Source organism: Podarcis muralis, chromosome W (genome assembly GCF_964188315.1).
Source record: "Podarcis muralis chromosome W, rPodMur119.hap1.1, whole genome shotgun sequence".
Lineage (NCBI taxonomy): Eukaryota > Metazoa > Chordata > Lepidosauria > Squamata > Lacertidae > Podarcis > Podarcis muralis.
This window is the reverse complement of record NC_135674.1, coordinates 20685193-20712417: the sequence shown is the minus strand read 5'-3', so window position 1 is coordinate 20712417 and position 27225 is coordinate 20685193. Positions and strand designations below refer to the sequence as shown.

The following is a 27225-nucleotide window of genomic DNA, read 5'->3' as shown; positions in this document are numbered from 1 at the left end:
TTCTGAGGCGCCTGCACCTGTGCCGGATCCTCAGGAGCAGGCACCAGGTGAATCCATTCTGGCTCCAGAGGTAGTTGAGGACTCAGTGCCTACAGGTGAGTCTCCCCCTGGGCCCAGTAACCCTTCAGCCTCTCCAGAACTGCAGAGGCTCAGGGCAGAGAGGCGAAGGGAACTGGTTTCTCCCAGGAGTGCTCGCCTTACGGCCAGGAGAGGCGGGTCTCCTGGGGGCCGGGACCGCCCCTGGCCTCAGAGAAGATAAAGGCCAGTCAGCCCGGTCCCAGGTTGCGGGAGCAACGTCGTCGTTGAGTCCCTGCTCCTGTCCGGACCCAGATCTGACCCTCCAGTGTTCCTGTCCCCGCTCGGCTTCCTGCTTCAGACCTCGCCCCGCTCCTTGCGAACTGTTTCCAGGATAGTGACCCAGGACCGGACTTTGACTACGTCAATGGTAACCTTCCCCCCGGGACCAGCACAGCCTAGTCTGTTAGCAGTAACCTGACATAAGAGTCCAGTCTATTCCAGATGCCCTCAATGTCGTTGTTTTTTTTTGCTTGTTGGGGGGGATATAAGCGCTGATAATTAGTAATCTGCAGTTTCCCCAGGATATGAGTGGGGCCATTGCTAGGTGCTCTATGGGGGACAGTTCCTTACAGGTGGCGTTTAGGCAGAGTGAGATTAGGATGCATAACCCCCTCCCCCTTGAGCCTCCCTGGTCCTCTGCCTGCAACTGCTCTCATTGCATATGTGTAGTATCCTTCCAGTGATGGATTTTCAGCCGCCCACGTCTCCTGGAGAGCGATGATATTAAAGTTTTGACGGTAGAAGGGAATGTCTGTAGAATGGGAGAGGCTTCTGGGTTTTCCAGGAAAAGCTCCTGTTCTAAACTTGCTTCACGTCCCTCTTTGGCTAGCTCAGCTTGTTTTAGTTCTGTTGCCAGGTCCACTCCCTCACCTCCAACGTTAGTTTTTCCTCCCTTCTAATCCAGGTGTGGTCAATAGACCACTCATGAGAATGGAGATTTCCTGCATTATTTGCTTCATCAGCCTTGGGATGGAAGTAGGTTGAAATTTTGGCCTGTTTTTTATTTGGGGGAGTTGTTGCAGGTTGTAAAGGTGAAATCCCCAGTTCTTTGCAACATTGTCTTGTAAGTACCATCTTTGTACTCGAAGATAAATAGGGCTATTTTATCCGGCCCACAGCTTTATGGGCTTTTCAATGGAGGTGGTTCAAAGTTGATTTAAGTAGCTTTGAAAGGGGGGGGGGAGGTTTTAAAGTTCACCCGACAGCTCCCAGAGTCTTTTACTGATAAAAGTTGGCAGATATTATCATAGGTTGAGCCTTTTTATCAGGGTAATTTGGTCATTAGAGCTCCTACTCATGCAGCAGAGACTCAGTTGAGACTTGACCCAGCGCCATCTTCCTCCAGTCCACTCCTTAGGTGGAAGGATTCAGTCAATTCACCATTCATTATCAAATTAGCCTTTTGACAGTCATATATTGCTTGTATACCTCTGATAAACTTTTCTCCCATTTCCATTAATTCCATATTATTCCATATTTTTCTTAAGAAATTTCCACAACACGTTGTCAAAAGCTTTTTCAGCATCAAGAAACATAAATGCAGCTTTCCCCCCAGGATTCATATCGAGATACTCAATTGCATCAATAACCATTCTCATGTTATTACACATCTTCCTACCCAGAAGAAATCCGGTTTGATCATGACTTATGACTTCATTAGGAATTATTTTTAACCTATTTGCAAGTATTTAAGCATAAATGTTATAATCAGTATTTAGTAGTGATATAGGTCTATAATTATACGTCATTTCTCTCTCCCCCCCCCCCCCCCCCCTGGTTTTGGAAGTAGTATTATATGTGCTTCTTTCCACGTGTCTGGTAATTTCCCTTCCTCTAATATCTTATTTAGGAGTGATTTTAAGGGTAACGTTAACACATGCTTTAGTTTTTTGTGATGAATAGCTGGTAGGCCGTCTGTACCTGGAGATTTCCTGATTTTACTTTTTGAGATGGCTTGCTCCACCTCCATCATTGTTATTGGGCCATTTAATATTTTTTTCCCATTTGTTAATTTAGTAATATTTCTTCTTTGGAGATAGTCTATTATTTCACTTTCATTTGCTTTTTCATATAATTTTTTGTAATATTTGACAAAGCACTATCTGCTTTCATCTTGTTTATTATTTTACCTTCCTCTCTCACTCTATTAATTAATAGTTCTTTTTGCCTCTTTTTTTCGTTAGTGTTTATTAATTTTCCAATAAAAAACATCCAATTAACATATCAAATCACAATCCAATAAAATAAAAAATTAAAATAAAAAAAATCTAATTGTCTTCCAAATTATAATCTTAATTTTGCGACGTCCCACGGTCTGAATTCCGAAGCATTTTCAAATCATCAGTCCTGCCTCTCATCTCTCATGGTGTTTTCATAATTCCATATCACGATTTTATCCTCCACGCTTGTCTCTGGCTCTGCGATCCTTGATCATGTCAGAAGGCGAATAACCTTTCATTCATGGAGTGCAGATTTGCCCGTGTATTGTACTCTTTCAACTATCTTTTGTTTTTCACCTGCGCAGCTTCATCCAGTACTATCCATTCCAGGCTTTTGTCCAACTCTTTAAGGAATGTTGTTTTGGCAGCTCCCAAATCATTAATCTTTCCCGTCCAGCTGTTACCGAAGAAACAAAAAAAGCCTCCTTCAAAGACTTTGAAATGCAGTTTCTTGGACCTTGTTGAGTTATTCTTAAGCAGACTGTTTTCTGTATTGCCATATATCAGTCATTTGACGATCGATCAGCCTTTGGAAGCCACCCAGTCCTCCCTCCGGGCCCTAGAGGGGGGCTGCCAGACATCCATTTAGCCTTTTCTCTCGCTCATAATGAAAACATTCTTTTTGCAAACAGCTGCATGTGTAACATTGTCTCAAATCTTTGTGGCCAGCCAGCAATTAGCTCCTGTTTCTCTTAATCAGGGAGGGGTTTCAAATGTTCCGTAACTGCGTAGTGGGGGGTGCCATTTTAAACTTTGTTCTCCTCTTTTCCCCCCCAATTTTTTTTATGGATTTTCCAAAAAAAAATTAAACAAACAGACAAACATAAATCTTAACTGTATTTAAACCAATCTTAGTAACATTGTTAAGTGACTTCCACGAATCCCCCTATTTGAATTTCAGTGTGTATCATTTTAACATTTTCCAAAACAATTTTTCTTTTTTTTTTTTAAAAAAAGATATTTATTATATCACTTCCGGAGGCGGCGCGAAACCGTGATGGCGGACCTCTTCGAGCTGTGAAGAGGGGCACCGCAGAAAAGGGTTGTTCGCTACGGCGCAGCGGCAACCCATTAAGACAAACCACGAGCAGAGTGAGCTCGTGGCCGTGGGACTCGGCGGGCACCTGGAGCGAACCCGAATTCGCGGAAGGAACCCCGTAAGGGGCTCCGGAGTGAAGGAGGGGGAGCGGTGCTGTGAGTTCATCGCTCTTTCTGCGGAGGCGAAGCCGCGCGGCTGTCACGGATGAGCGCCGACCTTTCTTCCTGGAAACATCAGGCTGAAACAACAATCCCGTGAGTAAGGACTTGAAATTCGGTGGAATAAATTTAAAGAATTTGGCTGAAACCGGGAGACGAGAAAAAGGAAGTCCGTCTTCCGGCACTGTTTTTAAGATCAAAGCAAAGGACAGGAGGAGCTGAATGCGCTGTGTGGGGAAGCATCAAAGAGGGACGTTCGTGCCTTTTTAAACTTACTCTCAAAGAAGAAACACAGAATTATCAGTGAGTAAACCTTTAAAAATTAATTTGGAGCGGTCCCCTTGCCTGGGGGCAAAAGAGGTTTTGATCTCCAAATCATCGGGCTGCCGGGGGGAAGTTGCTTTAACCGCAGAACTGTTACAAAACTCCTAGATACTTTTGGATACTAAAGTGACACTTTTGAGCACAACTAGCTAGACTGGATATTGTTGCAGGCACCTTGTTGGAACTTTGTTAAAGTTTGGAAGTGCTCTGCAGAACCTGCTTTTTTAGTGTTTTGGGACAATTGTGCTTTTAAAATTGGAACAATAGGGACTTTAATGGCGGAAAAGTTGCCTTCTTCTTACTGAACTTTGGTGGCACTCCCCCTAGAGGATTTTGGGAATATAAAGGCCTGGGAACAGCTCTATTTGTTTACTTTCTCTCATTGGATTGTTTTTAAAGTGGACTTGTCTTTCCCATGGGATTACAATATTTGACCTTGAACATTGACTGATGAGTGGTACAGGAAAGACAAGAGCAGCCAAAGCTAAGGAAGCTAAGGAAAAAGAAAAAGCGAAAAAGCAGGCACAGCTTGTACAAACAACTTTGACTCAGGGACGCAGATTATCGGTTCCAGCTGTGCTTGCAACACAAAAGCTAGAAGTTGAAAAGCCTAAAGAATCTGAAGAGGAGGATATGGCAGCAGGAGGATCAGAGGCTGTTTTGAAGCAAATTTTGGAACAACTGTCAACCTTAAATCAAAAAGTAGATAATCAATCAATCAAAATTGACCAAGCTACATCCTCGATTCAGAAATTGACGGATCAGGTTTCCCAACACACACAAGCAATTGAAAAATTGCAAGGAGCAACAGAAGAGAATCGTAAACTAGCAGGGGAAGCCATTCAAATAGCAACGTCAGCTAAGAAAGAGGTCGAGGAAGTTAAAGCAGAAGTCAAGCCTCTGCATAAACAGATTGGGGACCAGCAAACCTATCTTTCTTTGGTGGAATTGAAAAATCGGGAGACCAACCTCAGACTGAGGGCTATCCCAGAAATTGAACAAGAAGATCTGATCGGATTTCTGACAACAGAATTTTCAAAGTTCTGGGCCATAAAAGAAGAAACTGACTTTAAAATAGTATCGGCTTTTCGACTGGGAAGATTGGTAAGAAAGGACAGATCTAGAGACTGTTTGATAGCTTTGAGAACAAGGGAAGAGAGAGACAAGATACTAGGCCTTCATTTTAAAAACTCACTTGAGATACAAGACAAAAGGGTGGAAATTTATAGAGATATACCTAAACAGTTATTGGACTTGAGAGCCACCTACTCAGAATTGGCAAAGTTGTTGAGACTCAACTCAATTCTTTATAGGTGGGAGTTCCCACAAGGATTATCATTTACCTACAAACAGAAGAAGGTTAAAATAAGAACACCAGAGGACCTACAAAAGTTCCTGCACGACCACGGAGAAGATCTCCAAAAAGAAGCAGCAGCTCATTGGCCCCTACCTCAATCTGGGCCTATACCGCCTGGTGGCGGAGGAACGCCTATACCTTCGGGACCAGAGGATAAAGAAGATACACCACTCTAGGTGTAACAAAATAGTACAGGATGTCTCTGCAGCTATTTAGTTGGAATATAAATGGCGGAAATTCCCCGGAGAAAAGAAGGAAGATATTTCATATATTGAAGAAAGAACAATTGGACATTATTTGCCTACAAGAAACTCATGTGACCAGGCTCCACAGAAAAGTTTTGGTTAACAAAAGACTAGGCCAAGAATTTATCTCATCAGATAAGGTCAAGAAAAGAGGAGTGGTGATTTATGCTAAGGAGAGCCTGACGCCCAAATTCTTATTTAAGGATGAACAAGGAAGAATCTTGGCGATTGAAATCCAGACACAAGGAGAAAAAATTTTGATATTAGGAATATATGCTCCAAACGACGGGAAATCAGAATTTTTCAAGAAGCTGCATGAGATTTTGCTGGACTATATGGACTATACTAACATTATAATGATGGGAGATATGAATGGAGTGGTGTCTACACATATGGATAAGTCTCAAAGTCAAAATTTAACATCAGACGGTAGACTGCCTAAAACATTTTTTGAACTGACTGACAATTTGGATTTGATTGACATATGGAGGACAAAGAACCCCCTAGGTAAAGAAGGAACTTTTTTCTCTGAGGCCCACTTGTCCTGGACAAGGATCGACCAAATCTGGACGTCTAGAGGGCTGGCACCCAAGACCAGAAAGGTGGAAATCTGCCCAAAAACATGCTCCGACCACAACGCTCTGAAATTAGAATTCAGACTAATTCAATCCGGTTCCTTCAGATGGAGAATGAATGACACACTATTAAGAGATCAAGAGATTGTGAAAAAGGCCCAAAAAACGCTAAAGGACTATTTTGAGATAAATCTGAATACTACAGTAGAAAAAAGAACGATCTGGGACGCAAGCAAAGCCGTTATGAGAGGGTTTCTGATACAACAGAACACAATTAAGAAAAAGCTCTGGAATGGAAAGAAAGATAAAATACTGGAGAAAATACATCAAGGAGAGAAAAAATTGAGAACTAAACCAAAGTCAAAGGAGGTGCTGAGAGAAATCAAATTCCATCAAGCAGAATATTCTAAGTTGATAAATCAGGAGATTGAATGGAAAATTAAACAGATGAAGCAAAGATCGTTTGAATCAGCAAATAAATGTGGAAAGCTGCTAGCTTGGCAGCTGAAAAAAAGACAAAAGTTAAACACAGTTACAAATCTAGAGATTGAAGGAAGAACGGTGCAGAAACCAGAAGAAATTAGGAAGTGCTTCCACAGATATTTTAAAGAACTTTATGCACAGGGGCCTCAGAAAGAATCAGAGATAGATCAATTTCTAAAGACAAATGGACTATCAAAAATAACTCAAGATAAAAGATCAATCTTGAACTCTACAATAACTTCACAGGAAATAGAAGGTGCCATTCAGAATATGCAACTAGGCAAATCTCCAGGCCCGGATGGGCTTACCTCCAAATACTACAAGACTTTGAAGGATTATCTGACACAACCTTTGTTGGAGGTATGCAACCAGATCATGGATGGGAAGAGGGCACCAGAAACGTGGAAAGAAGCTTTCATCACATTGATACCTAAGACAGAATCTGAAAAGACTCAGCTTAAGAACTACCGTCCCATCTCACTCCTGAATGTGGATTACAAAATATTTGCAGACATTTTGGCAAGTAGACTTAAAAAGGTCTTAAATGAAGTAATTCACAAAGACCAAGCAGGCTTTCTCCCTGGTAGACATTTATATGAGAATACCAGAAACATCATTGACATTTTGGAACTTTTGCAAACCAATAGGAACACAAGGGCGGTGTTAATTTTTATTGATGCGGAGAAAGCATTTGACAACATATCTTGGATGTTTATGAAGAAAAATTTGGAAGGGATGGGAGTGGGACGGGGGTTTGAAAATGGAATACAAGCAATTTATTCAGAACAGAAAGCTAAACTAATAGTGAACAATGTGGTGACGGAGGAATTTAAAATTGAAAAAGGGACACGACAAGGGTGCCCTCTATCCCCTCTTTTATTCATTTCAGTCCTGGAGGTGCTACTGAACATGATAAGGGAGGACCGGTCGGTACAAGGGATAGAGGTCGGAGTGAAACAATATAAACTGAAAGCTTTTGCAGATGATCTAGTTTTGACACTGCAGGAGCCAGAATCCAGTACAAAAAGAGTTCTTGAACTTATATCTGAGTTTGGTCGGGTGGCGGGATTTAAGTTGAACAAACAAAAAACTAAGGTTCTGACCAAGAATTTGACACTTACAGAAACAGAGGGGTTTCAGAGAGAAACAGAATTAAGTGTGGTCAAAAAAGTGAAATACTTAGGGATCTACTTGTCTTCCAAAAATTTGAATTTATTTAAAGACAATTATGAGAAATGTTGGTTGGAAGTTAAAAAGGACTTAGAAATTTGGTCAAGATTGAAACTTTCCTTGTTGGGAAGAATCGCAGCCATAAAAATGAGTGTATTGCCGAAAATGTTGTTTTTGTTTCAAACCTTACAGATCGTGGACAGAATGGAATGTTTTGGAAAATGGCAGAAGGATATATCCAGGTTTGTTTGGCAGGGCAAAAAGCCCCGAATAAAGTTTAAAATATTAACTGACTCGAAAGAAAGAGGGGGGTTTGCCCTGCCGGACTTGAGGTTGTACTATGAAGCTGCAGCCTTCTGCTGGCTGAAAGATTGGTTCTTGTTGGAAAACACTGATGTCCTAGATCTGGAAGGTTTTGACAATGCTTTTGGTTGGCATGCATACCTATGGTATGACAAGGTTAAAGTTCATAAATTGTTCAAAAACCATATTGTCAGAAAAGCAATTTTTGCAGTCTGGTTGAAATACAAAGACTTATTAGAGAGCAAAACACCGAGGTGGTTATCACCAGTGGAGGCCAAGGCTCGAAAAAGACCCAATATGGAGGCCTATTGGCCGAAATATTGGGAATTAATTGAAAAAATTGGAGATAACTGGAAGTTGCAGAGCCAGGATAAACTAAAAAATAAGGTGCGAGATTGGTTACACTATGCTCAAATTCAAGAGGTTTTTAAAATGGATAAAAAAGTTGGTTTCCAGGTGGAAAAGTCGAAACTAGAGACAGAATTGTTAGAACCAAAGACCAAGATTCTATCGAGAATGTATAACTTGCTGCTTATGTGGAATACACAGGATGAGATAGTTAAATCTGCCATGATAAAATGGGCACAGGATGTTGGACACAACATTATGTTTGAAGACTGGGAAAGGTTATGGAACACCGGAATGAAATTCACGGCATGTAGTGCCCTGAAGGAAAACATTATGAAAATGATATACCGGTGGTACATGACCCCAGTCAAGTTAGCTAAGATACATCACCTGTCTGACAACAAATGTTGGAAGTGTAAGGAGGCAGAGGGGACCTTCTTCCATCTCTGGTGGACCTGCCCAAAAGTGAGGGCCTTCTGGGAAATGATTTATAACGAATTGAAAAAGGTATTTAGGTATACCTTTCCCAAGAAACCAGAGGCCTTCCTGCTGGGTATGGTGGACCAGAAAATGTCAAAGAAGGACAGAACTTTGTTTATGTATGCTAGCACAGCAGCAAGAATACTCATCGCAAAGAGTTGGAAGACACAAGATTTGCCCACGCTGGAGGAATGGCAGACGCAGTTGATGGACTACATGGAGATAGCTGAACTGACCGGCAGAATCCGAGACTTGGATGAAGAAACAATTGAGGGGGACTGGAAAAAATTTAAAGACTATTTGCAAAAATATTACAAACTGTATGAATCCTAAGATAGTGCATGATCAGGAAATGTTATGCTTTAGCAACTATGATTAAGTAAATGGTAAAACAAGTGATAAAAGAGAAAAGGAGACAAATTGAATCGAACATGTTATGTTTATTTTAAAGGCATTAAAACTGAGATACAATACATTGAATTTGGATACATAACAATTGAAAGTTACAATAAGGTATGAAATAAGGTAACAAATTGCTGACATTGTCAATTTAAAGAACGCAGATCCGGAAGGGGTGGGGAAGTCCAAATAGGGATTTATTCTTTTTTTGTTTTTTTTTTGTTAAAAAAGAAAAAATTGTTTCTTGTATCTACTGTATTTGTGTGGAATATACAAAATTATGGAAAGAAACGCAATAAAAAAACTTTAAAAAATAAAAATAAAAAAAAGATATTTATTAAAGTTTTCAAATTTAATACAATCAAAAAGAATCAAAAAGAAAAAAGCAAAAAAGTTTAAAAACACATAGAGTTCACAATACTTATTTTTCAATAACATATGTGATGGGATGATGAGCTGCTTTGTGCGTAAAATCCTAGTCCCTCAGAGTTTGGCCAAGTCCGCAAACCTCTGCCTATGACGGAGCCCCTCAAGCATGGCTCCGTCAGTCGCTAGCAGAATCCGACAGTGGGCGCTTACGGAATCTCTTCCAGCATAAAAGCTCCTTAACGGAAACACGTCTTCTGGACTCTCTGCGCGACAGTTTCCGGCGAGGAGTGGGTCCCTATAGGAGGTCCTGAAACCTCCCCACTATTTTCGCTGGAAGTGTCCCTGAGCCATCCCTCCGACTCACTTTCCCTTGGAGCTCCTTCTCTCCCCCTGCTGGTTCCCTCTTCAGCTGCTAAGTCTCTCTCAACCTCTGTGAGCCCTTCCACCTCCTGTCCTTCCGATGGCAGTTCCCTGACATCCACCTCCCCTCCAGGGCCCCCTTCACCCCCTCCCGTCCCCTCCTCTATGGGCGGTGAGGAAGCAAAACCCCTGAAGGAACCTCCCTCATCTTCCGAAGTCTCGAACACTTCCCTCCACCGGTTGCTGTTCCTGGTCTCCAAGTACTCCTCCTCATCGGAGTCTATTCCTTCTTCCAACTCCGTGAATCCTTCCAGTTCCTCCTCCTCGTCGGTGGTGCCGAAGTACTCCCTCCTGAACCTTGCTACAGGCTGAGGTTTCCTCGGGAACCTTTGGTGGAACGTTTCTATTAAGACCTCGTCATTGACATCCTCTGCAGTTACCCAGGTGTTTTCTGACTCCGGTTCCCCTTCCCACGCCACCAAATATTCCACCTGGTTTCCCTTCCACCTGGAATCGATGATTTCTGCTACATTGCTGCGGCGTTCCCTTTCTTCTAAGGCTGGTCCCCTGGTGGACTCCCCTATACGGTGACAATAAAGACCTATGGAATACTGGGTGCAATTTCATGTGGTTGGGTAACCGGAGTTTGAAAGCCACTGGGTTGACCTGTTGAATGACCTCAAATGGTCCCAATCTTTTGGGTCTCAATTTCTTACAACCCCCTTTGAACGGCAACCTTTGGGTTGACAGCCACACCTGATTCCCCACCCTTATGGTTTCACCTTCCCTTCTGTTCTTGTCTGCCTGCCTCTTATATTCTTCTTTGGCCCTTTCTAAGTTGAGTTGGAGCTGACGATGGATCGCTTCCATTTCTTCTACAAAATGTTCGGCCGCCGGGATGCTCCATCTCTCCCCTCCTCCCCCTGGAAATGCCCTGGGGTGACACCCATAATTAGCCAAAAAGGGGCTCATCCCAGTAGACACATTCTCCACATTATTGTAGGCAAATTCTGCCAGCGCCAACTTTTCGACCCAATCGTTCTCTCTGTCATTGACATAACACCTCCGGTATTGTTGGAGGATACCGTTTGCTCTTTCCGCCTGCCCGTTGGTTTCAGGGTGCCGGGCAGTCGAAAAATTGACCTCCACGTGCAGTAAGCTCATGAGCTTCCTCCAGAACCTGGACGTAAATTGTTTGCCTCTGTCTGAGACCACCCTCAAGGGGGCGCCATGCAACCGAAAAATGTGTTCTACAAACAATTTCGCTGTCTCTTCCGCTGTGACTGCATGTGAGCATGCTACAAAGTGGCACATCTTTGTTAACAGGTCTACTACTACCATGATGGCTGTTTTCCCCTTGGACTTCGGCAGATCCGTCATAAAATCTATCGATACCGCCTCCCATGGCCGTTCTGGTGTGGGTAATGGTTCTAATAACCCTGCCGGCGCCCACCTTTCCCCTTTGGCTCGCTGGCATTGGTCACACCCTCTTACATACTCCCTAACATCTTCCCTCACCTTGGGCCACCAAAATTCCCTGGTAACCAACCACATGGTCTTGTGTTGCCCAAAATGCCCCACTGTGGGGCTGTTGTGCAACTGTTTGAGTACTCTCCCCCTCAATTCTCCTTCGGGTATATAAAGTGCCCCTTTGTAATACAATGCCCCATTTCTTTCCTCAAAGCCTCCGGGGCTCTCTCCCTCCCCCTGAGACCTCTGAGCTTATCCTGGGCGTATTCATCATTCTCCGTTTCCTCTACCAGTTCTCTTTGCCCCACCAGTGCCGCCCCACACACCCATCGGTCCTCTGGGATGACATGTCTCTCTTCGGTTGCTCCCTCCCCCTCCAAATACTCAGGTTTACGTGAGAGAGCGTCCGCCCTGACGTTTTCTGGGCCTGGCACGTAACAAATTTCAAAGTGGAATTTGGAGAACTCCTGGGCCCATCTCACTTGTCGTTGGTTGAGCACTTGTGCCGTTCTCCAATACTCTAAATTCTTGTGGTCTGTGCACATTTGCACCTTATGTTGTGCACCAATTAATAAATGTCTCCATCTCCGGAACGCTTCGTGAATGGCGAGTAGTTCTCGGTCATACACCGTGTAGTTCCTCTCGGATTTATTCAGCTTCCGCGAGAAGAAGGCACACGGTCTCCACTCCGACTTACTCTTCCCCGGTTGTAGAAGCACCGCCCCTACCGCCCGGTCTGATGCATCGGTTTCCACTCTCATAGGTTTTTGTAAATCCACATGCAGGAGTTGTTCTTCCGAAGCGAATGCCCTTTTCAGTTCTTCAAATGCTCGCTCCGCCTCCGCCGTCCAAACAAATTTCTTCTTGCTGCTGAGACAGTCAGTGATGGGAGCCGTCAAGTGGGCAAAGTTCTTGATGAACTTCCGATAAAAGTTTCCAAACCCTAGGAATCTTTGCACATCCTTCTTCGTTTTCGGTGTTTTCCATTCCAGCACCGCTTGGACCTTGCCTGGATCCATGGCCAATCCCTTGTCTGACAAGCGGTACCCCAGGAATTCCACCTCCTTGGTATGGAACTGACACTTCTCCAGTTTCACCCACAGCTGGTTTGCTTGCAGCTTGCCCAACACTTCTCGGATGTCCCTCACATGCTGCTCCTCATTCTCTGAATAAACCAACACGTCGTCTAAGAAGGCTACACAATTCTTGTAGAGCAAAGGTCCCAGGACGTGGTTCATAAACGATTGAAAACACGCTGAGCCTGCTTGTAGACCGAAGGGCATAACGAGGTATTCAAAGGCCCCCAAAGGGGTGAACATGGTGGTTTTCCATTCACCCCCCTTCCTTATTCGTATCAGGTTGTACGCCCCCCTCAGGTCCAGTTTTGTAAAAATCTTTCCCTTCCTCACCCTAGTCAAAATGTCATCAATTCGGGGCATAGGGAAAGCCAGAGGTTCCGACACTGCATTTAGGGCCCGGAAGTCCACTACAAGCCTCGGTTTATCTGTGTTTTTTTTGTCCACAAAAAACACTGGGCTGCCCCCCACCGCTCGGGACTCTCTGATGAAACCTCGCTTCAGGTTTTTGTCAATGAACTCCCTTAACTCCTGCATCTCCCTGTCTGACATGGCGTACAGCTTGCCCACTGGGAGTTGGGCCCCAGGGAGTAGATTAATTTGACAGTCAAAGGGTCTATGCGGCGGCAGTTTGTCTGCTTCCCTTTCGCTGAAGACGTTGCTCAGATCGGCGTATTGTGGGGGCACCTTCCCTTTGTCCGTTACTTCCGTCCCTGCTAGGGTGACTCTGGCCCCTTCCGGAGCCTTCCCCTCTTTGCAGTGTTCTAGGCAATGCGCTGACCCAAAGGAGACCACTCTCTGATGCCAGCCCACTAGCGGATCGTGTAGCGCCAGCCAGCTCATCCCCAAAATAATGGGAGCTCCTCCCAAGGTAGCCACATTAAACGCTATCCGTTCGGTGTGCCTTGCCACCCTCATTATCATGGGAACCGTCTGTTGGCTAACTTCCCCTCCTAGTAGCTCCCGCCCATCGATCGTGGTCACCTGCAAGGGATTACTTAAAGGGATAGTCTGTATCTGGTGCTCAGCTGCAAACTCCTTACTCATGAAATTACAGGAGCTGCCTGAGTCCAATAGCGCTTTTATCTTTAGTGGGTGTCCGTTTGGCAGCTCTAGCAACACTTCTATCACTAGAGCTGGTCTGGGAGGTTCCGGCGTGGGCACTTTCACTGCTCTTTGGCCTGGCTGCTGTGCCCCGACGGTGGCAGCCAGGCGTTGGCTTTTACTTGCTCCTTGCCTTCCTCCTCTTTTCCCCCAACAGCTCCCGCCATCCCTTGCCATTCCTTTCTTTGTGGGCAGACTCTGGCAAAGTGACCTGGCTGTTGGCAGAGATAACATTTCTTGGCGCTCTTCCCCTCCTTCTTCCGCCCTTCACTAGGATTTGAAACTGCGCGCGCGCGCGCTGTTCCAATTTCCATCGGCTCTGCTGGCGAGAAAGGTGGCTCTGGAATCTCTGGAATGCGGAAATCCCTCCAACGTTCCCCTCTCCCTTCCTGCTTCTCCAACGCTCTCGCCTCCTGGCGTGCTCCTATGGTCAGCGCGGATTTGGTCAGCTGGTCCATAGACTCCGCCCTAGGCGCCCGGGAAAGTTCATCTTTCACCGCCGAAGAAAGCCCTTCTTCAAAAAGCATTTGTATGGGCTCCGCCGATAGATCCCACCCCAATTTATGGATCAACATGGTAAACTCAGTCCAGTACTCACAGACAGATCAGCTCCCCTGTTTACAAGCCATTAACTGTCTGCACACCACTCCCTGCTCAATGTCGCTGGAAAACATCAGGTCCATGGCGCGAAAAAACTTCCTCGTGTCCTTTAGGATCTCATTATTCACTGCCATCAGGGGCCTAACCCAGTTTTTCGCCCCCGCTTCGAGATGGCCAATCACAAAAGCCACTCTCGACTCCTCGTCGGGAAAGTCATCAAACTGCAGATTGAGAGCATATTGCATCTCTGTCCTAAAGGCGTGATAGTTCCTGGGATCCCCCCCCCCCCCAAACTTCTGCACCAATCCTGGCACCTTTCTTGCGAGCGGGGTGGTTTTTCCCTTTTCTGCATCCTGAGCCCTCCTCTCCTCGAGCCTCGCCGTCTGCAGCGCTAGCTGGACTTCCAACACCCTGTACCTTTCTTCCAGGCTTGGACCCGCTCCAGCTCCTCCTGCTTCTCCGGTTTCGGCTGGGTTGCTCATGATGCCTCTCCCTGCACAAGCTGCTTTCAGGGACTGTCGGATTGCTGTGATGGGATGATGAGCTGCTTGTGCGTAAAATCCTAGTCCCTCAGAGTTTGGCCAAGTCCGCAAACCTCTGCCTACGACGGAGCCCCTCAAGCATGGCTCCGTCAGTCGCTAGCAGAATCCGACAGTGGGCGCTTACGGAATCTCTTCCAGCATAAAAGCTCCTTAACGGAAACACGTCTTCTGGACTCTCTGCGCGACAGTTTCCGGCGAGGAGTGGGTGTCCCTATAGGAGGTCCTGAAACCTCCCCACTATTTTCGCTGGAAGTGTCCCTGAGCCATCCCTCCGACTCACTTTCCCTTGGAGCTCCTTCTCTCCCCCTGCTGGTTCCCTCTTCAGCTGTTAAGTCTCTCTCAACCTCTGTGAGCCCTTCCACCTCCTGTCCTTCCGATGGCAGTTCCCTGACAACATATTTCCCTGACCTCCTCATACCTCCCCTTCTTGTATTCCAATTCAAATTGTTAGTTCAGCAAATCCTTATCCGTAATTTTTAACCTATATCTATACCCCCTCCCCCCCCCCCCATATCTCTCACAACATTACAGCTAAAAACCCCTTAATTTCTGTCCGACATCATTCAACATTCATTAATTTTACAATATTTCTGTAAATAGTCCTTGAATTTCTTCCAATCTTCTCCCGCCGACTCTTCTCCCTGGTCACGGATTCTGCCAGTCATTTCTGCCAATCCCATGCAATCAATCATCTTCATCTGCCATTCTTCCAGAGTGGGTAAATCTTGCGTCTTCCAATACTTTGCGATGAGTATTCTTGCTGCTGTTGTAGCATACATAAAGAAAGTTCTATCCTTCTTTGACACCAATTGGCCGACCATGCCCAGGAGAAAGGCCTCTGGTTTCTTCAGAAAGGTATATTTAAATACCTTTTTCAATTCATTATAGATCATTTCCCAGAAAGCCTTAATCCTAGGGCACGTCCACCAAAGGTGAAAGAATGTACCTTCATTTTCTTTGCATTTCCAACATTTATTATCGGGCAAATGGTAAATTTTTGCAAGCTTGACTGGGGTCATGTACCACCTATATATCATTTTCATAATATTTTCTCTTAAGGCATTACATGCCGTAAATTTCATACCGGTGGTCCACAACTGTTCCCAGTCCACAAACATAATGTTATGTCCAACATCTTGTCCCCATTTAATCATTGCAGATTTGACCATCTCATCCTGAGTGTTCCATTTCAACAGCAAATTATACATTTTTGACAAAATCTTAGTTTTGGGTTCTAACAGATCTGTTTCCAGTTTAGATTTTTCCACCTGGAAGCCGACTTTCTTATCTAAATTGTAAGCCTCCATTATCTGATATTAATGAAGCCAATCTCACACTTTATCTTTTAATTTCTCAAAACTCTGCAGTTTCAGTCTATCTCCTTCTTGTTCCAGAATTTCCCAATATTTCGGCCATTTGGCCTCCATATTGAGCTTTTTCTGAGCTTTTGCTTCCATTGGTGACAACCACCTTGGGGTTTTATTCTCCAATAAGTCCTTATATCTAATCCACACATTAAACAATGCTTTCCTGACAATATGGTTTTTGAATGCTTTATGTACTTTAACCTTGTCATACCACAAATATGCATGCCACCCAAAAACGTTGTTAAAACCTTCTAAATCCAAAATGTCTGTGTTCTCAAGAAGCAGCCAATCTTTCAGCAAGCAGAACGCTGCTGATTCATAATAACGTTTAAAGTCTGGCAGGGCAAATCCACCCCTTTCCTTTGCATCAGTTAATATCTTAAATTTTATTCTGGGCTTCTTGCCCTGCCAGACAAATCTAGAAATATCTTTCTGCCACTTCTTGAAACAGTCCATCTTGTCCACGATTTGCAATGTTTGAAACAAAAACAACATTCTAGGCAATACATTCATCTTTATAACTGCAATTCGACCCAACAAGGAAAGCTTCAAATTTGACCAAATTTCTGTCTTTTTTCACTTCCATCCAACATTTTTCATAGTTATCTTTAAACAAATTCCCATTTTTAGCTGTCATGTTAATCCCCAGGTATTTCACTTTCTTAGCCACAGTCAAACCTGTTTCATTCTGAAACTTCTCTCTTTCAGTCAATGTTAGATTTTTCTCTAAAACCTTAGTTTTTGACTTATTCAATTTGAATCCTGCCACCTGGCCAAATTCTTGAATTAGTTCTAAAACTCTCTTAGTACTAGATTCTGGCTCCTGTAACGTCAAAACTAAGTCATCTGCAAATGCTCTCAGTTTATATTGTTTAGCTCCGACCTGTATACCTTTAACCAACTGAGGCAAGGAAGAAGGGCTACCCCTATGCTATCCACATAATCAGTTATCAGAAACCAATATATTCAATATATATCCAAATATGCTTACACAAATCAAGGATTACAGTACTTTATAATCCATTTTGAATCAAAAGGGAAGCTGTGCCTTAGCTAACTGCAAACTGCTTGAAACAGCAAAGTTAGGAGCCGACCTTTCCCCTAAACATCTGTGCACCCGGACAAGGGGAAAAGACATGAATCAGAGATTCTGGTACAAATTCCCCTCAGAACAGGCTAAATAAATCCACAGAACAGGAAGAGCAAAACCACAAAATGTCCAAGCTCCCTGTCCTGTCCTGTCATAACTAGGGGAAAGGTTAGACAGAGCGTCACTGCAAGCATCGGAAAGCAGAACTAGAATCCGGTGCTGACCAAGGCTTGACCAGGGGTCAGGTAGCGTGACAACCGCTTGCTGATTGGCTGATTCTCGCTGACAATATTGTGAGTCCCTCATGATTGTCTTATGATCCATGATTTGCTGTGATTTACTCAGGTATAAAGACCTCTGGATTTCTGTCAATCGGGGTCCCAGTTCTTTGGAAGATATTCCAACTGGGTCCTTATTGCCTGGCAATAAACCTCACCTTCTTATTCTCCAATTGCTGTCTCGCTGATCCTTATTTTAAACTCTTCGCGAGTACCCACTTGCTTCATTTGGTGCCGTGCTCGGATCAGACAGGCCAGTAGGGTTTTTTTTACCCAAAAGAGCCTCGCCGGTTCTTGCGGGGGGGGGGGGCGTGTCGGGGACCTTGTCACTCACTCCAGGCACCACTCGAACATCATTTCCGAAGGAGGGGGGCAATCGCCTCGGCCCGGACCCCCGGCAAGACGGAGGCAAGGACCGAGAAAGGAGAATCTGAAGGAGAGCCAACAGGAAAGGCGCGCCACGAAAGGAACTCATGGTGAGTTGAGATAAAATGAGTGCTTAATAAACACTCGGGCGACCCACTAGTAACCTCCTGTTAAAGGGAAAGGATTCCCACAAGGGTGAGGGAGGAGAAGCTGAGTCAGCCAAAGAGAGGGAAGAGGTTCTGCAGAAAAAGTTGGGGAAACAAAAAACAGCTGTGGGGGGGGGGGGGGTTTAAAAAAGGAAAACCGCTGTATGTGTGTGTGATTCTCTGCAAAGTTGTTTCGCCGCTGTGTGTGTGTGTGTGTATTATCAAAGAAAGAATGTCCCGGGACGTGGTTGAATGAGTAAAGACTGTGTTATATAAAAGGAAGAGTGTTTGAGAAAAGAAAAAAAAAAGGGAAAGGGGTTGTGAATGAGCGCAGAAAGGCAAGAAAAAAATAAGAGGAAGTGTGTGCTGTGGTTTTTGTCCTATTTTTGAAACTGCCTAGCTGAAAGCTTTGCCTGGCCAAGAGGGAAAGTTTTTGCAAAGAACTATGGGGGGGAAATGTTCAAAACCAGTTCAAGCCTGTACACCCCTAGAATGCATGTTAGAAAATTTTAAAATAGTTTTTCCAGAAGAACCAGGAGAGGTCAAACCAAGTAAGGAGGTTTTAAAGAAATATTGCCAACAGATTTGGCCCCAGCAGGTCAAAATTTGGCCACGGGGAGGTACCTTCAGGATTGAGTCATGTCAAGCAGTTATGGACTCAATAATGCAGAGACCGGATTTACTTAAGGAGCAGTTTTATTATATTTCAAAATGGACTACTGTTTGTTTGAAAAATCCGGACTGGCTCAGGATTAAAGGGAATAGCAGCTGTGAGATTTTCGCTGTAAGGCAGGAAGCCAGGAAACCCTTAACTTCTTCGGCAGCTGACAGGAAAATTTATGTTTGACCTTTAGAGGAGGAGGGAATCCCTCCACCGCCATACAATTATAGCAGCACAAATCAAGCAATACAGCCGCCTTCAGGGCAAGTATTGCCAAGTCAAAATGCAATGGCAGGACAAGCCCAACAGATACCTATGCCCAGCCGATCTCAGCTGGCTGTAAATAACTCTCAGCAAGCCTTACAGGCAGCCCCACCTTCTCAAGCAACGCTGGATGTGCCTAGCCTTCCAGATTTGCCTTCCCAGCCAAAACAAGCGGCTGCTTTAGATCAAAGCACGTTACCCTCCCCTCCCGAGGAAAAATTCAACCAGGACATGTCAGTCTGGCAGACACAGACAGAGGGAGCAGAAGGAGGAACCAGCACATTTCAAGTGTCTGGAGCATGGGGAGAACAAACTAATTCATTGAGAACCCCAGAAAGCCATGACAGTTCAAAATTATGGAAATTAATGGATGCAATTACAGATTCTGGCCAAAAGTTGGTCCTGAAAATGAGAGAAAGTGATTTGCCTAGCACATCTCAAAGCCCAGCCTCGCCTCAGTTTCCAAAAGGAGGTTATTACTTACGTAATAACAAAGGGGCACCAGCGCCAATGCTTCCCCTAAGGGCTGTCTTGGGGCCCCAAGAGCCACGACCGGTAGATGCAAATGGAAGACCAAGTGGCCCTTGGCCTGGCAGGACAATGACTCTCCAATATGTTCCCTTTACAACCACTGATTTATTGAATTGGAAAACACATACGGTACCCTTTTCAGAAAAACCTCAGGCCATGCTGGACTTAGTTGCTTCCATTATGGTAACCCATCTGCCTACATGGCAAGATTGCAGGCATCTTTTGATGACCCTTTTCACCTCTGAGGAAAGGAGGAGAATAGATACCACTGCAGATAACAATCTCAAGGCCCAGGTACCAAATTCTGAAAACAACCCAGATGCTTGGGTCCGTGCCAGATATCCACTTACAGATCCAGGGTGGGACCCAGAAAGGGATAAGGACGCCTTGGGCAATTATCGGCAGGAAGTTGTAAAGGCTATAAAAGGTGCTGCCAGGAAGCCTACAAATATTTCTAAGGTTGCTGAAATTTTTCAACAGAATGATGAATCTCCTTCTCATTATTTGGAACGCTTGATGGAGGCATATAGGATTTATACCCCTTTTGATCCAGAAGCCCCAGAAAGTAAGCAAATGGTAAATGCGGCATTTGTGGCTCAGAGTGCTACGGACATTAAGAGGAAATTACAAAAGTTAGACGCTTTTGAAACATTGCAAATGGATCAGCTCCTAGCAATCGCTCAAAAGGTTTTTTTGAACAGAGAAAATGAGGTTAAGAAGGACAGAGTTCGGGAAATGAAGCAAAAGGCAGTGTTTTTGGCTGCAGCCATCAGCCAAGGCTCAGCATTTGATGCAGGTGCCCAAGGGAGAGGTTCAAGTAGGGCACGTGGAGGTAGAAGTGGAAGGGGAAGAGGACTGCCATTGGGAAGGAATCAGTGTGCAATTTGCAGGAAGGAAGGTCATTGGAAACAGGAGTGCCCTGATGCAAGGGAAACAGAGGGAGAAGGTGGATTCAGGGATCAGAGGGAATGTGGACGTGAGTGGGGATCGCAGCGAGGAAGGATGCAAGCAGGAACAGAGAGAAGTAGCAGAGATTTTGTGAGAAACAGAGGAAGTAGCAGAGATTTTGTTGGATTAGCGCAATTGGAGGAATATGAGAATGAGAATGCATAGGACAGACCGGGCTCAACTCTTTCTTTAGGCTCCCAGGAGCCCATGGTCTCGGTTAAACTGGGGAGCCGCTTAGTAAATTTCATGATTGACACAGGTGCGCAATTTTCGGTGCTCACGAAGCCGTTAAAAGCAAAAAGCAACCAAGCAGTGACAATTGTGGGGGCCACAGGCAACAGGGTCCTTAAACCGTTTCTGCAACCTCAAGAATGCCAGATTGGAGGGAAAACACTTACACATCAATTTCTGTATGTGCCTGAATGCCCAATCCCCTTGCTGGGACGTGACTTTCTATCAAAGGTTCAAGCACAGATTACCTTCACACCAAAAGGGGCAGAAATGAAATTACCCCAGGCTGCATCTGGGATAGTCACAGTAGAGGTGCCTAGGGAACAGGCATGGAAAATGATGGTGGCTTTATCAAGTAAAGACTCTCAAAAAGAAATTTCACAGATTCCTAAAAATCTGAGAGCCCCACCTGGAGTATGGGCAGAGGACAACCCACCAGGCATGGCAAAGAATATAGCCCCATTCATAATAAACCTAAAGCCAGGGGCAAAGCCAATAGCAACTCGACAATATCCAATCCCAAGACAAGCAGCAGAGGGAATGCAGATGCATATAGACAAGTTTTTGCAATATGGGCTTTTGGTAAAGTGGCAGTCCAGCTGGAATTCTCCACTTTTTCCAGTGCGCAAGCCAAATTCAGATTAGTTTCGCCCAGTCCAAGATCTGAAAAGGATTAATAATTTAATACAGACTCTGCATCCATGTTTGCCTAATCCTTACAATCTGCTATGATTGATTCCATCAGAGGCAACGGTGTTTACTGTGTTGGACTTAAAAGATGCATTTTTCTGTTGCCGGGTTGCCTCCCAGAGTCAGCCCATATTTGCATTCCAATGGGAGGATCCTTACAAGGGGACAAAAACCCAATTAACATGGACAAGGTTGCCCCAGGGCTACAAGAATTCGCCAACACTTTTTGGAACAGCCCTTGCCCAGGATTTGTCAAAATTCCCTTCAGTGCCTGGGAAAACAGTTCTTCTTCAGTTTTTGGATGATTTGTTGCTTGGATGCGATAGCTATAAGACTTGTAAAAAGGCCACAGAGGATTTGCTTTATCTCCTTTGGGAAGCAGGATACAAGGTGTCTCGGAAAAAGGCTCAAATTTGCCAAGAGACAGTGAAATATTTGGGTTTTCACATTTCTCACCAGCAGAGGGCTTTGGGATGCGAAAGGAAGGAAGCCATATGTGTCATTAAGGAACCCACAAGCCGCAGGCAATTGCGAGGGTTTTTGGGGGCAGCAAGCTTTTGCCGTATTTGGATCCCTGATTTTAGCACCCTAGCAAAGCCTCTATATGAAAGCACGAAAGGCAGAGAGAATGCTCATTTCGAATGGCATGCAGAGCAAAGGAAAGCTTTCAATACGTTAAAGTCTAAACTGATGCAGGCTCCAGCCTTGGCTTTGCCAGACCCAGGAAGAGTTTTTTATCTTTTCGTTCATGAGAAATCTGGAATTGCAGCAGGGGTCTTGACTCAAGTATTGGGAAGTTGGAAAAGACCTGTAGCTTATTTGTCAGAACAACTTGATGCAGTGGCGAAAGGATGGCCACCTTGTATGCGATCAGTAGCTGCAACAGCCCTATTGGTCAAAAAGGCATTTAAATTCACCTTTGGACAGGAGATTTATGTGAATGTGCCTCATGCTGTGTTAACATTAATGGAGTACAAAGGAAGTTATTGGCTTTCCAACGAGCGCATGGCAAGATACCAAGGGCTTTTGTGTGGTAACCCACAAGTGCATTTGCAAGTTGTGAACACCCTGAACCCCGCTTCTTTGTTCTTCCTGAGTCAGTGGATCATGAACCTCATGATTGCATTCAAGTAATGGACACAATTTATTCCAGCCGTCCAGATTTGCAGGATGAGCCTTTAAAAGACCCAGATGTAGAATATTTCACAGATGGAAGCAGCTTTGTAAAGGAGGGGCAGAGGAGAGCAGGATATTCTGTGGTTACTCAAAATGAGGTCATTGAAGCGCAGGCTCTGCCAATTTCGTCTTCAGCGCAAAAAGCGGAACTTGTGGCTTTAACCAGAGCACTTCAGCTGGCGGCTGGATGTAGCGTAAACATCTACACAGACTCAAAGTTTGCTTTTTTAACATTACATGCCCACGGAGCCTTGTGGAAGGAAAGGGGGCTCATTGGGGCAGAAGGGAAAGCGCTGAAATATGGCCCGGAATTAGAAGCGCTTTTGGAAGCTGTGTGGGCTCCGAGAAAGGTTGCGGTCATGCATTGCCGAGGCCACAGCAAAGGAACCACAAAGACAGCTAAGGGAAATCAATTCGCAGATCTGGCTGCGAAACGGGCAGCATTGCTACCACCGCCAACTGCCTCTATAACAGCATCCCTTCTTCCTACAGCAGTTGATTTAGAGCAAATAAAGCCCATCTACACGGAGGCAGAACAGGAATGGGCCCAACAGGAAGGGGGATACAGAATGCCACAACAGGATGGATGGTTTATCCTTCCAGACCAGCGAGTATTTGTCCCAGAAGCCTTGGGCAGGAACATAGTAAAGCAATATCATGAGTCCACTCACTATGGGGCCACGGCATTGCGGGAAAGCCTGAATAGGCAATTTTACATAACCAGGATATCACAGCTGGCAGAAGCAGTATCACGTGCATGCCTTCTGTGTGCAAAAAATAACCCCAAGCAAGGCCCAGTACCTCCACCAGGAATACAGCAAACAGTCTTAATGCCAATGGAGAATTTAATAGTGGGTTTTACAGAAATGCCAAAGGCAAAGGGGTATAAGGCGCTTTTGGTTTTCACATGCACTCTCACAGGGTGGCCTGAAGTTTATCCTGCCAGAACAGAAAAAGCCCAGGAGGTTGTAAAACGCCTCTTAACAGAAATCATTCCAAGGTTTGGTCTACCAAGGTGCATAGGCAGTGACAATGGTCCAGCTTTCATTGCATCAATAGTGGATGGTGTATGCAAAGCCTTGCAAATACAATGGAAACTACATGCGGCCTATAGACCTCAAAGTTCAGGGAAAACCGAAAGGATGAATCGGACTCTGAAAGCACAATTAGCGAAATTGTGCCAGGAAACTCATTGTAAATGGGTAGACATGTTGCCTATAGCTTTGTTTAGGATCAGATGTTCACCAACAAAGAGACTGAAACTTTCTCCGTTTGAACTTTTGTATGGGAGACCACCTCCAATAGCCATGGGAAAAACAGCAGACTTGACTCAGGTGGGGGGGCAGATAACAGCAGAACAAATCCAGGCTCTTTCTCGTATTTTTCTTGATTTAAACAGGTGGTGTCTCCAGCGCATTCCCATCTGCCTATCCAAGCCAGTTCATCCTTTTCGGCCAGGAGACCGAGTTTGGGTGCGAGATTGGAAAGACGAACCACTGACGGCTCGCTGGAGAGGTCCCTACACGGTTCTGCTGGCCACACCTACTGCGGTAAAGGTAGCGGAAGTAACCCCGTGGATTCATCATTCTCGTCTGAAGCGGTCTGAGGGTCATTGGAACTGTGAGCTGAACCCGTCTGACCCTCTGAAGTTGAAGCTCACCAGGAAACCTTGCACCTAGCCCCTCCGGAAGCGGGCAGGAGCACGGGCAACGGGACTACAGGTCTGCTCTCACTGCACCTGGAAGCCAGTGAGTCTACGCACACCGGAAGATTTTGGAGCTGCACCAGCGTATGGGAGGACCCCTACCAGTAAAAATTTCAGTCAATCCTAGATTCCAGCCAGACTTTGCTCATAAACCCTTAGTACAAATAACAATAACAAGGGTGGACAAAAGGGGGGACATTCGTGACAAGTGGGTGGATTGGGTAACTGCATACGGTTGTTACATCCCTTTCTTTCTTTGGGAAGTCTACATACCAGATTGGGCACAAGCAGGTCCAAGACAATAGTTCACATACAAGGGAGAGTACATGCCAGGGGAACCAAGGAGAGCCATACGAAGCTTCTCCTACCCACCTCCCCAAGGAGCATTTCCCGGTGCTATACTGGTCACTGTAGCTGTTTTTCCTCCACCACCCACAGGTCCCTTCAAGGTAGCAGTTGCAGAGTGTATACAGTGTGAGTTGACCTCACCAGTTCGACCAGAACCTGGGGACAACCAATAAGTCCACTGGGTGCGGCCGAGCGGGAGGCTATATCTCACTAAAGGGTATGTTCTGGTACCTGCTACCTTATATAATTGTTGCAATTTCACTCCTTCTGGTCCTGATCATTGTATTTTGTGTATACAAGAAGGATCACAGTATTAACATCGACCTAGTGCAGGAACTGATAAGGTTCAACCTTGAAGGCATACATGGGGAAAATGAAAATGAAGCTTCTGTTGATATTGATGTGCTTGTGGCTCCAGAGAGGCCCAATGGTAGTAGGTAATGTCTTTATAAACCATGCTGAACACATGTTCCAGATATATGGGGAGAATGCTACCCTATATTATGAACACCCAAGAAAGGTAGCAGACATGTCCCTTATACCAGGATTAATCAAGGATCCTGATGTTGTTTTGGCAGGCCTACTTTACAATCAGAGTGGTCTCTTTGCAGCCCCACCTACTGAAATGAATGACATCCCCTACCGATATATCAGATATACCAGAACCACAAAAGGTCTATGTTTTTGTTGTCATGCCACTGGAGTATGGAATTCCAAATGGAAGTATTGGCCCCAAGTTAAGTACCACATTGACAAAGGATGGCTGGGAAATTATACCCAATGCTCGGATAAATTTTGGCTTTGGGGTTCCCACAATGCCTCCTACCAGGGCAATACGACCTCGTCAGATTTATACCCATACTTTCCTCAGTACTCAGTTAATTTCACCGGACAAGGGTCCATTTATTCTGGTTGGATGATTAAAGATCCTAACCTCTGGTTTCTATATGATGGATTGGTGACAAATTTCCACCCAGGAAATTTCCAGTGTGTCGGTGTGGGGGCATTCACCTTTCCGGTTGCAGTGGAGGTCAATCACAAGGTACCTCATCTTGCAAGCAGACGGAAAAGGGCGGCCCTAGGCGAACACTGTGAAGATGAAATTTATCTGACAAATTCTGTAGGGAGCGTTGGGGGTGGATTTATAGGATTCCTCTCAATGGGAATTTACCCAGGAGTGGTTTCTGAGCAAAATAGAAAGGCACTATTTGCTCTTACATGCAGGCTGGAGAAAACTATCAATGCCACCACCCATGTCTTGCGCTCCTTGCAGTCAGAGGTTGAGGATTTGAACCAACTGACAATGACCCATAGATTGGTTTTGGACTACCTCCTTGCACGTTCAGGCGGTTTTTGTAAAATTGTCCCAAAAGGTCGATGCCAGGTTAAATTCCACGACCTCAACAAGACAATCGAGGACGAATTGGAAAAACTGCAGTCTTTGGTAGTTGACAACACACCCACTCAGAATCCCTGGGGGAAGATGTGGTCATGGATCCCAGGAGAGGGGTGGGTGCATGGCCTTCTGACCGCCTTAGCTATAGGAGGAATTGTTTTTCTGTTGTTTCTTTCTGTAATCCCTTGTTGTCTGTCTTTGCTTAGAGGAATGATAGCCCGCAATGTTAAGCATCTCACTGACCCTCAGATTCTGGCAATATACCGAGCTTTGCCACCGGTGCCAGATGAGCCAGAGGAAGACGATGGTTACGAGCGAATGCATAGGGAACCAGTCCCAGTGCAGGAACAGGCCCCATTGCAGGAAGCAACGGTTTATTCTGATGTCCTGAGTGGTGTTCAAGCTCAGGAGTCAGATGAATCTTCTCTCTGAGCTTGAAAAGGGGGGGATGAGGCAAGGAAGAAGGGCTACCCCTATGCTATCCACATAATCAGTTATCAGAAACCAATATATTCAATATATATCCAAATATGCTTACACAAATCAAGGATTACAGTACTTTATAATCCATTTTGAATCAAAAGGGAAGCTGTGCCTTAGCTAACTGCAAACTGCTTGAAACAGCAAAGTTAGGAGCCGACCTTTCCCCTAAACATCTGTGCACCCGGACAAGGGGAAAAGACATGAATCAGAGATTCTGGTACAAATTCCCCTCAGAACAGGCTAAATAAATCCACAGAACAGGAAGAGCAAAACCACAAAATGTCCAAGCTCCCTGTCCTGTCCTGTCATAACTAGGGGAAAGGTTAGACAGAGCGTCACTGCAAGCATCGGAAAGCAGAACTAGAATCCGGTGCTGACCAAGGCTTGACCAGGGGTCAGGTAGCGTGACAACCGCTTGCTGATTGGCTGATTCTCGCTGACAATATTGTGAGTCCCTCATGATTGTCTTATGATCCATGATTTGCTGTGATTTACTCAGGTATAAAGACCTCTGGATTTCTGTCAATCGGGGTCCCAGTTCTTTGGAAGATATTCCAACTGGGTCCTTATTGCCTGGCAATAAACCTCACCTTCTTATTCTCCAATTGCTGTCTGGCTGATCCTTATTGTCAGGGGTTCAGGAGCAGAGGCAAGGGCAAGGGAGGAAACAGAGAGCGAAGGGGAGGAGGCAGAAGAAAAGATGAGTGATGACGACGACCCGAGATCTCCGAGTCTTTCCAGTGAATCGGAGGATTCACAGAAAGGAGCACCAGTGGCCAAGGCAAGGGGGGAGTTTAGGGGGGCACCCCAGGAAGATAGAGCCAGAGGGGACTCAGAGGAGAGCAG

The 27225-nt window shown here is 45.1% G+C and overlaps 1 protein-coding gene and 1 pseudogene across 1 annotated transcript; one reads left to right on the top strand and one right to left on the bottom strand.

Moving 5' to 3' along the window:
- Positions 1 to 27225, bottom strand: part of LOC144326322 (apical endosomal glycoprotein-like) — a 216467-nt pseudogene that overhangs the window by 121901 nt on the left and 67341 nt on the right.
- On the top strand, positions 25417 to 26328 carry LOC144326424 (uncharacterized). Its single transcript, XM_077922982.1, has 2 exons — positions 25417 to 26009; positions 26103 to 26328. Exons 1-2 carry the CDS (start codon positions 25417 to 25419, stop codon positions 26326 to 26328), a joined length of 819 nt encoding a protein of 272 aa, XP_077779108.1.

What these genes read in the sequence shown, in the direction of transcription:
- LOC144326424 (XM_077922982.1), top strand. Translation starts at nt 25,417, where the DNA reads ATGATTAAAGATCCTAACCTCTGGTTTCTATATGATGGATTGGTGACA. An exon ending in TCATGGATCCCAGGAGAGGG is followed by an intron (nt 26,010 to 26,102) that starts GTGGGTGCATGG and finishes GTCTTTGCTTAG; the next exon opens with AGGAATGATAGCCCGCAATG.